Raw genomic sequence first — 15,000 nt, 5'->3', positions numbered from 1 at the left:
ACATCAGTTGAAATTTGTTATAATGGAAAGGTGTGTGTTAAAATAGGTTGATGGGAGAGTGATTGGTTTAGTGTGAAAATGGGGTGAGACAGGAGTATTTATGTCTGTCTTTAAACCCAGCTACATGGACTCAGCAGTGTTGAGATGAATGATGAGATGGAAAAGTAGATGTTGTGGGCGATTCGTGCAGGTATTCGGGAGTAAGTGTAACGTGATAAGAAAGGAGAGTTATGGAATAAGTGAAGCAAGAAGGTAGCTGTTATGTGCATAAAACTGGGAAGAGAAATAGGGTGGCCATGGGAACCAAGGGGGAAAGTTTCCGATTTAATTTTTGAGCCAACTCTTCGTTGTAGAAGTAAAGTGTGAAGGTTGAATGGAAATGTATGAAAAAAAAAAGTCTGAAGTTTTAAGAAGAATTGCGTGTGTAGTGTTTTGTAAGAAGATTTGAAAGAAAGAGGAATGTGAGGTTACATAAAAGAAATGGTAAAAACTTTAGCCAAGGGGAAAGGATGAATCCGAGTGATTCGAGTTTAATTTGGTCGTGTGAAAAGAAATGAAAGTCCGTTAGGTTGTTGAAATAAATGTAATTCGAAAGCGTTAGTAGGAGGGAGGAGATGAAAAACCAGAAAGAGCTGGATACGTGGATTAGAAAAGGTACTGGAAAGGAAGGGCCTTTATGCACGGTGTTCTACATGTAATGCTGCTGATGAGCCTTCTGTGTAGGCGTACTTAACGGCTGATGGTGTGAAAGTTTTTCGCTTGTGTGTGTGTGTGTGTGTGTGTGTGTGTGTGTGTGTGTCTCCGAGAGAGGGAGAGGACCGGGTTTCGTTAGACGTTATTTCTAATTTTCTCTCTGCACTTTCATAACACTACCGATATTTATTCACGTATTACGTTTAGTTACATATACAAAGAAAATCTATTTCCTAGATTTTACACAAACCCGATATGTTCTATCATTCGATTTGTTACTGTTTCTCATTTCCTTTCAATCATGACCCACATTAGGTATAGAGTACAGTATATGCGAGTTTTTGTTTTTTGTAAGAAAAAAAGGTCTTGTTATGTTATGTAAAAACCAAAGAATGATTTCCGTGATTTGTTATCTTGACGGGGCATTTTTTATTCGTCGTCCCTTTGATATTTATGCTTATTCACGAGGAACTGAGCGCTTTGATCTCGTTTGCCATTTACCTTATCTGTTTATGTTTGTCACATGTGATTAGTTCTGGAGGCCAACTGGGGATCGAGTATTCGATTTTGTAGCGTCTGTATATTGACGGTTTGCTCTGCAGAACCTTGTTTTACTACTCAAAATTTCCTTTATTATTCCCATGACATTTGTCAGTTGATAGTAGTAAAAAGTTCTTTTTTCTATACAATTTAATGTGATTGGTCATTATTGAGAATTGGTAACATGTATGATATTCTGTTAGATTGTTTCTGGGTGTTGTTACTAATTATTTGTTTTCAAATTCGATGATTAAGGTAGTCGTAACGTCAGTTTTTAATACCCTCTGGCGGCCAATCACTGAGAATAGGAGTGAAGAGAAAAGGCGTTCCTAGTAACTTCCAGCCTTTTTTTCGAGTTATTGATTGTTAGATATGTTCTCACAAATGTTACATCATCAGCTAATTTTGTAAGTTTGACCTATTGGTAGATATTGCTAACGAATACTCAGACATTTTCTTGGTTTGCGGAAACAATGAATGAAGTCTTGATACTCGGTTCGTAACATACATGTTACGAACCAAGTATTAAGTTTTCGGGACGTATGAAAATCTCCCCAAAAGGCAATAATGAGGTTGGTTCTTCTTAGCCTAAGATTGAAAGTATGGGGACACTGTCATTAAATATTTATATTTATAACTGTCTATCTTATACATGCATTATAAAAAAAAGCATAGCTCATGCTCTTGTTAAAAAGTGATCTGTTTTCACAATGATTTGGCAAATTAATTTAAAGATTTCAGCGTGCACAAAAAATTTAGATGAGATGAATAGACAGTAGCATATTTATTCAGTCTAGTGTGTGTGTGTGCGTGCGCGCGCTGCGCTAGAGAGAGAAAGAGAAAACTCTTGTTGATACCATGTCTGCAAGTAGACGTCGGAAATATGTTGGGTGACTAATAAGAGTTAGGCACATCACTCCATTCAAGATGGAAGTCCGATGTTCAACGGAGAAAGGTAGTTACCCAAGAATCTTAATCTTATACAGTTTTACTCTAATGAGTCTTTCAGAAAGTAAATGTGACGATGATTTCGTGTTTTGGTTTGTCGGTTTGTGCGCCCTCTTCTCGTGGCGCAGAGGCAACCGTAGCCCACAATCTGGGGACCACTGTTCGACACCCGGAACGGATGAGGAGGGCCGAGCCCGAATGGGTTCTTCCATAAATTCCAATGACCCTCTGTTGACTGAGAAGTGAATTAGATACCCTGCTATTAGTTAATCGTTGTGGGGCGCAGCTAGGGGAAGGAGAGAAGAGTGAAGAAGAAAGAGGAAACTCCAAGCATGTGTTCATTGCTCAGTCAAAACGTATACCTTTAAAAGGGAAGAGCCCTGACGAGGTATACTTGAGACAGTCTCTCTCACTTTTAGACATTCTAAGAGACCATTAACGTGCTTTGCAAGTTAATGGTCTCTTAGGTTTGTTACAAATGTTTGCACATTTTGGAAAAGAAGTAATGGTAGTAATTATCATCTAAGTTTGGTTTGGTGAGAGTATAGAGAAGCAGAAGAGGTGATATTCGTGAAGTTCGTGCCAGACAGTGTTCGTAATCCGAGATTTCTGTCGTGTAATTCGTGTTATCATGCAACTTCCAACTTAATATTATCTCTGGTCGATGCACGGAGTTGTTTTTAACGTCCTCACTCGTTGGGGTTGTGATTTTTTGTGTGTGCGAGAAAACGTAGCCTGTTTAACGGATGTTTCCGGTGTGTCATTATGTCTCGCTTGCCCTAACCCCCCCCCCCTTCTCCGCCAGCTTTTGTCTTTTATTTTTTGTTTTTTTACCAGTTTTATGTCTGCGTTTTGTGTGAACGCATTATTACCATTTCAGAAAATCGATTTATTTTCTGTGTGCTTGTATACCATTTTGTATTTGGCTTCATTCAAAACCATTTATAATTTTTTTCGATAAAAATTGTGTTACGGAGTGCCTTCATTATGCCTTACAGTGTAGCCTTTTTTATTGAAAATATATTACCTTTGCTGTGTTTGTTCTCTGATTAAGCATTGTGGCTTTTGCTTTTAATTTATACTTTGGATAATTTTCCGGAATCGTTTTATTTCTTTTTATAAGTTTCCTCAAATATGTGTGTGGTCGTGGGTGTGTTTGCCTTTCACTGTACAGTAAGTTGTTAATATGTTTCTTGCCATTTTTGAAATAGTTTTTTGTTCCGACACGAGTACAAACCCACGCTTTCATGTATGGAGTGGAGTATCGACGCTTAGAGCGCTTCGGTTTTTACTGAATCGTATCTAAAAACAAAATCATAACGGTTAGGCCTGTGGTCGCGTGCGACCTGAGTTGGGCTTACCCTACCATTGTGGTTGCCGCCGTATCTACTTTCACACACTCGCCGAGTCGTCTCCCATTTTTTTGAGCTGTGCTTTGTCTTTGCGTCTGTAGGGTGTGTGTCCCTCCACACATTTTCTTTATCATCTGGTCATAACCTGCAGTATTGAGATGTTTGTCTCCCTTCAGTTTTATCATATTGTGCAGTGCTTTCTGTTTTTATTTTGATTTTGCTGCCAGTTTGGTGGGGGTTGAGGGGGAGTAGTGCTTACCCGTGCATAGGAGCGTGAATCACATGGTGTCTTCCTTTGTGTGTAGTGAGTGTAACGTGACGCTCAATTGCATCAGGTTTTTTCTTCCCTTGCTTAAGAGTGTGAGCTAGTGTTCTGGTTGAAAGAAGAGTGCTTTTCTTTCCCTGTGTGGCTCTCGTGGTGATTTCGAGAATTACTTGGCATTCCCCCTCCTTTTTACTCTCCCGAAGTACCCTTGGTACCCACGTCCATTTTATCGTCACCCCTTGTCCACGCTAGTGAGTGTTGCGACAATGAAAGAGAATCTTAAGCCTGATGTGCGGCAATGTTTGGGCAGAGAAAAACCAATCAGCAAGAGTATGTCTGCTGCAGCAGTACAGTAGATCCACATTCGGTTTGCATCTCCTGCAGAGGGTGCGAGTTCTCGCGTGATGCCAGGTGTGGGGAATGTGTGGTAAGAAACTTACCTTTGGTACTCATATAAATGAATTTGCCAACAGAGTTAAACAGTCACTAAATATATAGGTGATATCAAATTTTGATTTTGGGGCTGACCAAAAAGCTCTGCTTAAGCTTTATATATCTATATCCTTAAGCAAGATGGATTATGCCTGTCAAATTTATGGATCTTCTTGTAAAACTAACTTAGAAAAATTAGATGTAGTACATAACTTGGGACTATGGATATATACCGGGGCATACAGCCATTCGGACTTCAGTTCAGAGATGACTGTTGTCAGATCATCCAGATCGGAGGACTAGCATTATTTTAACAAGGCTGCATATAGGACATACGCATGCTACACATAGATACATAATGCAAAGTGGAGAAGGGAGACAGACCCCAGTCTGCAGTTTATGTCAAGAAGTTTTAACAGTAAAGCATTTATTAACTGACTGCCCAATTTTTAACCCAAGAAAGGAGAGCTGCCCCACTCTATAGCAGGTCAGCGAGTGAGGTACATGATAATAATTGCGATATCATTAAACTAAAGTTTTTAAATAAAATTAACTTTTATTTCAGAATTTAACTTTTATCAGATTTTACAGATTTATTTAAATCTGATTGAAGACTACATATTTTTTCAAAATTTTTATCTTAATTTATAGTTTTAATGAATTTTAGCTAAATTAATGTGTAATTTTAAGTACTGAATGGCCTTAGTTGCCATAGTGCTTGGCATGTATGCCTAAAATCTATAAATCAATCAATCAATCAATCTCGTACCTAGAATAGATGGCAGAACATCTCCTGGAGGCTAAACAAGCAGTTCATCTGGCCAGGTCCCCATTGATTCAGGGTACCATGAGGGAGTTGAACACTCTACTAACGGGGTGAAGAGGGTTCCTTAGCCCCGGCCAAGTTTGATAAGTTGCTCCCCCAATCCATGCCTTGCTATACCAAGTACTACGTACTGGAAGACGCCTTCACCATGCCAATAGCATCTGTTGATTCTCAAGTAGTGTGGTGCATGAATGTTTTTGACAACAAGGATCCAGGTTTAGCAGAACCAAGATGACGAACCTAGAAGCTATGTTGGAAAGAACCTTGTCGGCCATCTCCTGGCTGGATAGATGCCAAGGAGCATGCCTAAAGGATATGAAGGAGGTCGTCTCACCCATGAAGTGGCACATCATTAGGGAGTACATGGGCCCTTCGTGGAAGACCCTGGCCTACGTGGTGAAGCAGGTGGCACACGCATGAGTCAATATCATCTTGAGGAGGAGAGAATTGATCCTGTCTTTGGTCTAGGAACAGATCTCCGTGGACAGTTGGCTAAATGTGTGGAATGGTCCTCTCCTAGACTCACCTTTCTACTATCCTCCAAACCCGATGAAGTGATAGAAGAAAAGCGAGAAGACACTAAGGACTCCCTAGCCTCAGTACCACAGAAACCAGTTCTGTGAGGACAGACCACAGATCCCTGACCCACAGCAGGCATCCGCCACCAGCAGACTCCACTCCCACCAACCGTATTGTCAGCAAAGCCAACCGTCCCCTCCAGAGAAAGGGTGAGAGAATGTACCATAGCTGTTTTAATTCTTGCAGCCCCTCCAGCCCAGAAGGCATTATAGAACAGGAAAGAGAGGGGGGAGGGCTGTAGGTGAGAGCATGGTGCGCCCCCTCCTGAGCTGCTGAAGGTGGGGGCGTGTCTGAGGAGAAAGTGGTCAGTATGGCAGATTTTGGGGGCAGAGGGGTGGACAGTCCAGACCCTTGGGGATACGCACTCCCTTTTGGTCAAACAAAACCCCCTCTGTCATTGGAACATATTTTAGAATCACAAATTTTCCTTGGAAATCATCGTCTGGAATTCGTGAATGAATTTCCGTTTTTGGGCCACATTATCACAGACGACCTAAAAGATACGGCAGATATAGAACAGAGGCGTCGTAAACTTTGTGCAGCCGGCAACATGATTGCAAAGAGGTTTGCCGTCTGTCACCGAGACATGAAACTGCTGCTCTTCCACTCATACTGCTACAGTATATATGGGTGTTCCCATTGGACGAACTATACCCGAGAAACCTTGAGATGTATCACTGTTGTTCACAGTGACATTCTGAGACACCTCACAAACACTCCTCGTTATCACTTCGCCACACAGATGTTCATAGAAAACCTCCTGGATAATTTAAAAATCATTGTTAGGAGAACAGTGTCCAGTCTGATCACCCAATTGAGAAACAGCAGCAATTCTGCTCATACAAAGCATCCAAAGCAGTGAGGCAAGAAGAAGATCTAAATTGTGGGAAATTAGATAATGAGGCGTATGTTCCTTAAATGACTTATTCTCTATTTTTGCAATTACGAAGTGTCATCTGCAGAATCTGTCACTATTATTATTATTATTATTATTATTATTATTATTATTATTATTATTATTATTATTATTATTATATTTCTATGTTTATTGTTGTTATTGGTATTTTCTTTTTTTATTACTACTGTGATTAATATCATTTAGAGTTTTGCTATTTTCAATTTTCGTATTTAGCCTTCTGGACCCGACTTCTGTAACCACCTAAGGTCCCTAGCTGGAAATTAATTGTATGCAATCTTTTTTAACCGTTATAATTTTTTGTGTTTTTACTACTCAATATTATTCTTAGTATTATTACTATGATTATTATTATTATGAATACTATTTTTTTTTATACTTCTTCACAACTGTGTGGATATTGTCGATTTATAATACTTTTCATGTTATGTCTCTAGATTGTGTATGTTATTGTCTCCACTTTGTACATTCCATGTATATGGCCTTGAACTGAAATAAAATCTATTATTATTGTTATTATTATTATTATTTATGTCAATAGATGGCAGTGTGCATTGTTTACTTTGTGAACTTCCAATGTCAGATGCTGCTCCTGTAAAATTCTCTCCAAGTTCATAACTTTCAAAACATGGAAAAAATACTAAATTTTAAATGTTGCATGAATCTAAATTTATTTTCTTCTTTTTACTTTTCTAACATCCAAAGTAATTCTTTATTATAATGCATGATTTAAAAATACAGTGAAAATCGCATAGTCTATGACTCTTGAGTTAACTCGGGAATGTAAACATAAAAAAAAATTATGCACTAGTATCATATTAAAAGCCAACTTATGAACAATTCAAGATACGAATGGCAGGTTGGATTGTAACTTGTTCGTAAGTTGGGTAGTGACTGTAATGTGAATTAATGTCAATAATGAAGTGAAACTAAAAAAACAGAGCAAGAATTATTTAATCATTTATGGGGACCATGTCATAACTGCAAAACGTCGTAAGTCAAGACCATAGTAACCTGAGGATTGCTTGTAGTAAAGAATACCATGCCAGGCTTCTACAGTTGCCTCTTCCTGGTGGAGAAAGCATCAGGAGGCTGGAGACCGGTCATATCATAGATCTGTCGGCTCTCAACCTCTTCCTTGAACAGACGATGTTCAAAGGGAAGGAGACTACATGGTCTCGATAGACCTACAAGATGCCTAACATCACATCCTGGTGCACCTTTCCTCCAGGATTTCTGTGGTATGTCTCCCAGAAAGGCATACCAGTTCAGGACCCTCTTTTTCGGCCTAGCGATAGCCTCCCAGGCCTTCACCCAAACGTTCCAGCTAGTGTCGGAATGAGTGAACAGGCAGGGTATCAGACTAAGGAGGTACCTTGATGACTGGCTCATCCTGACACCATCGTCTTTGAAGGTATTGAAAGACAGAGACGAGATCCAGGCCCTTTGCAGAGACCTTGGGATTCTGGTCAACCTTAAGAAGTCAGCCCTTCCTTCCAGGCAGAACATCAAGTGCTTGGGGATGATGATAGACACAGTAGTAAGGAAAACTTACCCTCCCTACAAGTGGATATCCACTCTTATTAGTGTGTCCAACCCCTTCCTGTCGCACCCTCTACGGTCAGTCAAGCACTGGCAGATCTGGGTGGGTCACTTGGTGTCTCTAGAGAAGTTTGTACCCAGGAGCAGGGCACAAATCCGTTCTCTTCAATGGCAGATGAAAGAAAAGAGAAAAGATAGTGTGGGAATCCAGTCACAACACACAAGGGTTACAGAGTGCTGGAAGACCTGCACTGGTGGAAAGATCCAAGGAATCACCTGCAGGGAATTTAACTAAGCTGTCCACCCTTGGAGATGCTGTTATACTCAGATGCATCCTGAAGGGGATGGGGCACTCACCTGAACTTTGTGTGCATATCTGGGATGTGGAATACAGAACAAGAAGTGGAACACATCAATGTACTGGAGGTGTGAGCAGTCTGGCTGACACTCCAATACTTCCAGAAGCTCCTCCAAGACAATGCCATAGGTGTGATGAGCGACAATACCACGGTGATGGCATACGTGAACAAGCAGGGATGCACCATCTCTCGTGAGTTGAACGATCTGGCCATGGAGATGCATGAGTGGACAGAAGGCTGGGGACTGCTTCTAACAGCCAGGTACATCCCGGGAAAGAATAACATTGTGGCAGACCTGTTAAGGAGAACAGACCAAATAGTGGGCACAGAATGGTCCCTGGAACAGGGTGTTGTGATTAAATTGCTGAGTTTGTGGGAGGGCCCAACTTTAGACCTTTTCACCACAACAGGAAACAAAAAACCTCTGCTATATTGTTCTCCAGTGTCCAACCAAACAGCCGCTCTGCAGGATGCTTTCCAGCATGCCTGGGACAATATGAACATATATGCCATCCTCAGTTCAGTCAACTGCAGAAGGTCATCAACAGACTGTATGTATTGTAGGGACTGAGAATGACATTCATAGCCCCAAAGTGGCCTCAAGCAGAATGGTATGCAGATCTACTCCATCTACTAGTGGACATACCAAGGGAGCTCCCTCTCACTCCCATGTTACTGAGGCAAGAACGCAACAGGCAGTACTACCATGCTGTAGCCTCCCTCCAACCACATGTGTGGAGAGAATCAAGCAGTGCTTCAGAAAGAAAGGCTTTTCGGGGAAAGCTGCAGCAGCTATCTCCCTCTCAGACCATCATCCTTCAGAGTATACAAGGAAAGTGGAAGGTCTACCATCATTGGTGTAGTGGGAGGGTTCTTAATCCTCTCAAAACAACTATCAAGGAAGTGGCAGATTTTTTCATCTTTGTATGGCAGAAGGCCCTTTCCATGACTACCATTAATGGTTACAGAGCAGCCCTCACTCAAGTCTGCAGACCCAGAGACATAGACCTTTTGTCTTCTTGGGCACTATGAACCATAGTCTAACATTTTTAAAAGAAGTTTGCCCTATGAGAATTAAAACCTTGGGGAGGGGATGTGACCAAGGTCCTCACCAGCCTGAGGCTGCCACCCTGTGAGCCCCTCAAGAAGGCAACAGACCTTGAATTGACTCTCAAAAGTGTTCCTGCCATTCCTGCCGCCCTTGGCTTCAGCCATGCAAGGTAGGAGAGTCACACACCCGCTCATACATCGTCTCCCACACCCACGGGTGGTCGTCATTCAGTTTAACTTTTTTCCCAGAATTCGTGGCAAAAACCCAGAAACCCTTTGACCCCAGATCCAAAATTGGATAGTTTTTCCGTGCCTTCCCTGAAGGACTTTTTTATTGGGGGGGGGGGAGACAAAATGCTACTGTGCCCAGTTAGGTCCTTGAGAACCTATCTCAAGCTTACAGCCCCACACAGACAAGTCTGTAGGAGACTCTTCGTCAGTACAGGTTGGGAGAAAAGGGAGATTATGAGAAATACCCTCTCCTGGCTGATGGAAGTAATTGTCGGGGGACATACCAGACTTGGCAAGACAACCATCTTCTGGACAAAATAAGGGCTCATTACATCAGGGGACAGGGCCTTCAGTAGCAGTCAAGAAGAACCACTCAGTCTTCCAGGTCCTGAGAGCAGGAGTCTGGAAGAGACAATCAACCTTCACTTTCATCTCAAGAACTTGGTGCACAAGTCCTTAGACACCTTCACCTTGGTACCAGTAGTAGAGGTTCAACAGATGACATAGGGACGTCGATCCCTTCAGAAAATCCATCCAGAAAGGAGGAGAAGGCCATTAAAATCGTCATTGGGGCTGAATCCCTGCATGATTGTGACTGGAAGGTTGGTAGTTTACAGGGGAAGATCCTCGCAAGGGCAACTCCCTTCTGGATAACCTTCAGGGATGCACACATATGAGAGCCTTATGAGAGAGTGACCTCCTGCTTCCAGGTCAGGCTCCATATATAAAAGTGTAGGCTTGTACTCGTGTCGGAACAAATACCAAATTCTAAAGTAATTTGTATTCTTCGTAACATATGAACTTATACTGTCATATGTATAAATTTTACCTTCCTCAGACACCCTGCATAGTTTCAGTCTCTCCATGTAGGGAGTAGAGCATAGCTGCGGACGGGCTGGTACATGATGGTAGGATATGGCCATTTCAGGTCACATGGGACCATTGGCCAAACCACCAGGATTTTTTTTTAGACAGTTCAGTAACAGCCAGAGTGCGCTAGGCATGAGTATGCCATATATGAAAGCATAGGTTTTTATGTTAGGAAAAATACAAATTCCTTAAGAATTTGGTACTTTTCAGTTTGTTTTACTGAGTATAATTACAAGTTTTTTGGCACCGTTTATTTATGGTATAAGTTCGTCCTCTGTTCAGTTGTCTTGAATGAACTGTTTGATTATGCTTTGACTCCCTTTCTCAGGTGCTTGTTGCTGTATGTGGTTTTGACATTCTAATGTTGCAGTGTTTGGAATATTTTATTTCAGGTCGATGTTTGTAGCATTAGTGTTTCTTTGTGCAGCCACTGCTATATTGTGCCCTGCTTCGAGTCATTTGTTTGAGAAAGGTGGTTGTCCTGTTTGTCTTTATGACTATGTTTGCTTTTGCAAATTTTTATCATTCAGCCATTCAGCAATTGCATTTAGCTTTTTGCCAAAACTAATGTTATATTTTAAAATTATTTTTAATTCTCTTCAGGCGTCGCTTGTATTTTTTAAACAAAGTTTAATGTAAACAAATGTAAATTCATGCTGGCTTCTTATACTTGTCTGAAATTGCATGAAAATCAAGATTTTTAACAAGGTACTGTATTTTTATACTGTGTTGGTCTGTCGGATCAGAAAAGGATAGTTAATTAGATTACCTTTACATCAATTTTATTCACTGGGTAATTCAGAAAACCCAAACAAAAGGTCATCAAAATGTTCAAGGAATTCCACTTAAGGCTCAAGGTGTCAGCACCCATATTTCGGTGCTTCTGTGGGATAGAATGAAAATTGTTTTTGCTTTTTGATTTTTTCTTGTGAGTCTTTTGGTGTAGGAAACTAGTAACTGTATTTTTATGAATATTGTGAAGAAGAATGTTTTCTGCTAGTGACTCTTTGTTATTCTTTTCTAGGATGAGGATGGGCCAGGACCTGGGTGAAGAGGAGGAGGATTCGGGAGGGGAGGCTGGTCAGGTCCACCTAACTGTCAACATATCCTAAAAATTATATGAAAACGTCCCCTAGAGGTATCCTTCCAAGGGAAGAAGCTGTGTTTTATTTGTTTATCTGCCGTGCAATTTCCCTTTATTGGTGTTATTACAACACTATGGCCACTTACGAGGACCTCAGAAGACCAGGTGATTTAATTGAGGCCTCTCCAAAAGAGTCACTTTTGTCATCTCACTCTGCATACATGCCCAGCACTGTTGGGCAGACCCCAGATGTAAGGGAGGTTGATTCTTACGCTCGTGCTTCCTCTAATCTCTCTGCTAGTCAGGGTAAGGAATCCCTCCAAAGTATGCAGTTGCTTCATTCCAGGCAGTCATCTGCAATGGCGAGGTCCAGTAGTTCAAAGAATTCAAATCATAGTAAAATGCCCTCCAGTGCCGTCAGGAGTCGATTGTCTAAATATGCCATGACGCCGTCGTTGACCAAAAACAGCAGCGTTGATGCTAAGGGAAAGCGCAAAAGCTCTGTAGATGCTCGTCAGGTGCAAGAGGAGTTGGAGTTACCCAGTGACAAGACCGATTTCATCATCAGCCTGAAGAAGGAGTTGAAGAAGCATCATACCATTCCAATCACTTTCAACAAGCTGGGTCTCTTCGAAGAGCTCAACAAGCTTCTGAGTGATGATGTTTGGGAAATCCGCAACGAGTGCACCTTGCTCATCCGTGACCTCTTGCCACATCTCAAGAATGACCTCGACTCCTGTTTAACCATCGTGCTTCCTCACATCATCCCTAACTTAAGCAGTAGTCGAGCAGCCATTCTTCAGAACTCCAGCGTCCAGCTGATCAAGACCTACGCTCACATGACCAGAGACAGGCACAATGTTGTGGAGGATTTGATCTCTTTTGGCATCCAGAACAAAAGCAACAGCGTCAGCAAGGGCACGATTGAGAATTTGCCCAATATTCTTAATGACAGGTTTGCCGACGAGGATCTCTCATACCTGTCGGAGTGCCTTTTCAGGAAACTCCATGATGTTGACCTGAGGCCTTCTGTTCTTGTGTCCTTGAAGCAGTTGCAGTACCTTGTTGGCCAGGAGGAGTTCGAGCGGTATGTGAATCGCTTGACTCCACGTTCGAGACAGAGCGTCAATCGTCTGTTCGAAAAGGCCGGTCTTAGTTCTGTCAGTTATGACACCATCGCGCAAGAGGAGGAGGCCGTGGATGCTGATGATGAAAATGAAGATGATGATACTGAAGGTAATGATGGTAGTAAAGGTGACGAAAAGGATGAGAAAGAACTGAATGTTGATAGTGAAAACGTGGATGGAGATATTGTTGAAAAACAGGCTGAGGATGACATGGAAAAAGACAATAGAAACGATGAAGTTGAAAGCTATAGAGGTGAAAAAGAAGCTGACGATGACAAAGAGGAGGGAAATTTAGCCGACGTTGATGATGACGAAGATGAGCAAGTTGTCATGAGCAAGGACCAAGAAGACCCAGAACGACCGAAAGAAAAGGAAAGAGCCATTCAAAGGCAGGACAGTCGGACGTGGGTCGAATTCGGTGTCGTCGATGGTTCCATCATGGAGAAGATCAGGAATGAGGTAAGGCTTGTTTTTACATGAGAGTTGATTGCTGATTGATTAAATTGCTCGTAGAACTTGGCTTAGTTGATTATTAGTTTATTGTTTTGTCATTTGCAAGAGTAATTGACATTTCCTTTCCTTTTATGAAGGTGTAGAATGAGAAAACAAGAATCATTACTTGAACGAGGGAAAATTTGTCTGTAGAATTTTTTATATGATGCCTGCCTGTGTTAATTCCTGATATTTCACATTGCCTAATGTGATGTACTTTTTATTTGTCAGATATGAAAATGTTTTTATGCTTTATATAGCAGGAATGTCCTTTGTCTTTTTCGTTCAGTTATTTTTGTACCCCCTTCTGCCTGCCGTGCAAATTTTTCTACTTGCTCCGGTAAGCTGAAGGAAGGAGAGCTCCTCCTTGCTTTTAGGTGTTTTCGTAACACCACCCTCCAGGCAGCACCTTCCCACATTTATTCACCAGAAACCGTCGGTCCCTCCATTTTTTTTTTGTGGCTTTTCTTGCTGGTACTGCCAGTGTTTGGAATTTCCTCATTGCTTTCGTTTTCCTTGACAAAATTCATTTTATAAGAGGCTTCTTCTGGTGTGAAACACCTCCCCCCCTCACATTTCTTTCTCTTTATCTTTATAATTTTTGGTCTTTGTATTGAATATATTACGAGAGTTTGGTTTATATTGGTAGAAGCTATTTCTGGTCTTAGTAATAATCGAAATATTATTAAAAGAACTGAAGGCGAAAAATATTTATGGTGATCTTTGGATAATATTCATTATGGGATAGAATGATTTCCTTCATGGTTCTTGGAATGTGTATCCGATAAAGCTCATGCAGAAACAGCTCTTGCTCTGTTGGTCCACAACATATGAGAAAAGCTGCTCCGATATCCATGTCTGATGGTTTGGTGTAAGACAGAAATATAATTTTCTCTTACAAAATGAGAGCACAAGTACAAAATGAGAGCATATTCTTGTGTATGCAGAAAAGAAGCAGATTGCAGTATATTGCTATTGTGCATTCATATTAATGGGAAGCGGCCCAAAATAAGTAAAAGTCCTATTTGGACCCGAAAAGTAACTTCTTTTTATCTTCAGTTTTTTTTATGTGTTGGGGAGGGGGTTAAGATTGGGTCTGTGTAGTGTGCCTTGAGTTGGTGGATAGCGGTTTCACAGTTACATATCATGAGAATGGTTTTGACAGTGTGTTAATGATACTGGCCAGGTCGAGTTGTCAAGTATTCCACATTTTCTTTTATTTTAGATATATTGTAAAGTAAATATGTTTCATATCTTTCATATTTCCTTACCATCATTTCATGATTCTTTGCATCTGCTCTTTTTTTTTTTGAGCTGACGGTCAATTTCTGTAGCCATATAATTGATATTATTATTATTATCATTATTCAGAAGATGAACCATGTTCATATGGAACAAATCCACAGGTACCATTGACTTGAAATTCTAGCGTCCAAAGACTATTGTGTTTATTAGAAAGAAGTAGCAGAAAGTAATAAGAAATACAGAAAGAAGAGATCCCTTATTGAAAAAGAAAAAATAAATGAGCAAATAAATAAATAGATGAAAATGTAAGTAAATTATTAAGATGCAAGTAGAGTATTATTAGTGTAGTAATGCGTTGCATCTTCGCATGAATTTTTGAAGTTACAAATTGCACAACAGCCTCAGGGAAACTGTTCCACAGTCCAACGGTGTTAGGAATAAAGGACCCC

At 40.9% G+C, this 15,000-nt stretch overlaps 1 protein-coding gene across 8 annotated transcripts in view; it reads left to right on the top strand.

The window, feature by feature from the left end:
• Positions 1-15,000, top strand: part of LOC136844865 (TOG array regulator of axonemal microtubules protein 1) — a 697,822-nt gene that overhangs the window by 126,622 nt on the left and 556,200 nt on the right. For all 8 annotated transcript variants that reach the window (XM_067114114.1, XM_067114112.1, XM_067114115.1 and 5 more), the window contains exon 2: positions 11,628-13,273. In XM_067114114.1, the coding sequence (XP_066970215.1) occupies positions 11,723-13,273 (1,551 nt within the window). In that variant the 5' untranslated portion in view covers positions 11,628-11,722. The remainder of the gene's footprint in view (positions 1-11,627; positions 13,274-15,000) is intronic.

This window comes from Macrobrachium rosenbergii, chromosome 13, assembly GCF_040412425.1.
Source record: "Macrobrachium rosenbergii isolate ZJJX-2024 chromosome 13, ASM4041242v1, whole genome shotgun sequence".
Taxonomy (NCBI): Eukaryota; Metazoa; Arthropoda; class Malacostraca; order Decapoda; family Palaemonidae; genus Macrobrachium; species Macrobrachium rosenbergii.
The sequence above is the reverse complement of the archived record's forward strand: the minus strand, read 5'-3'. Positions and strand labels throughout refer to the sequence as shown.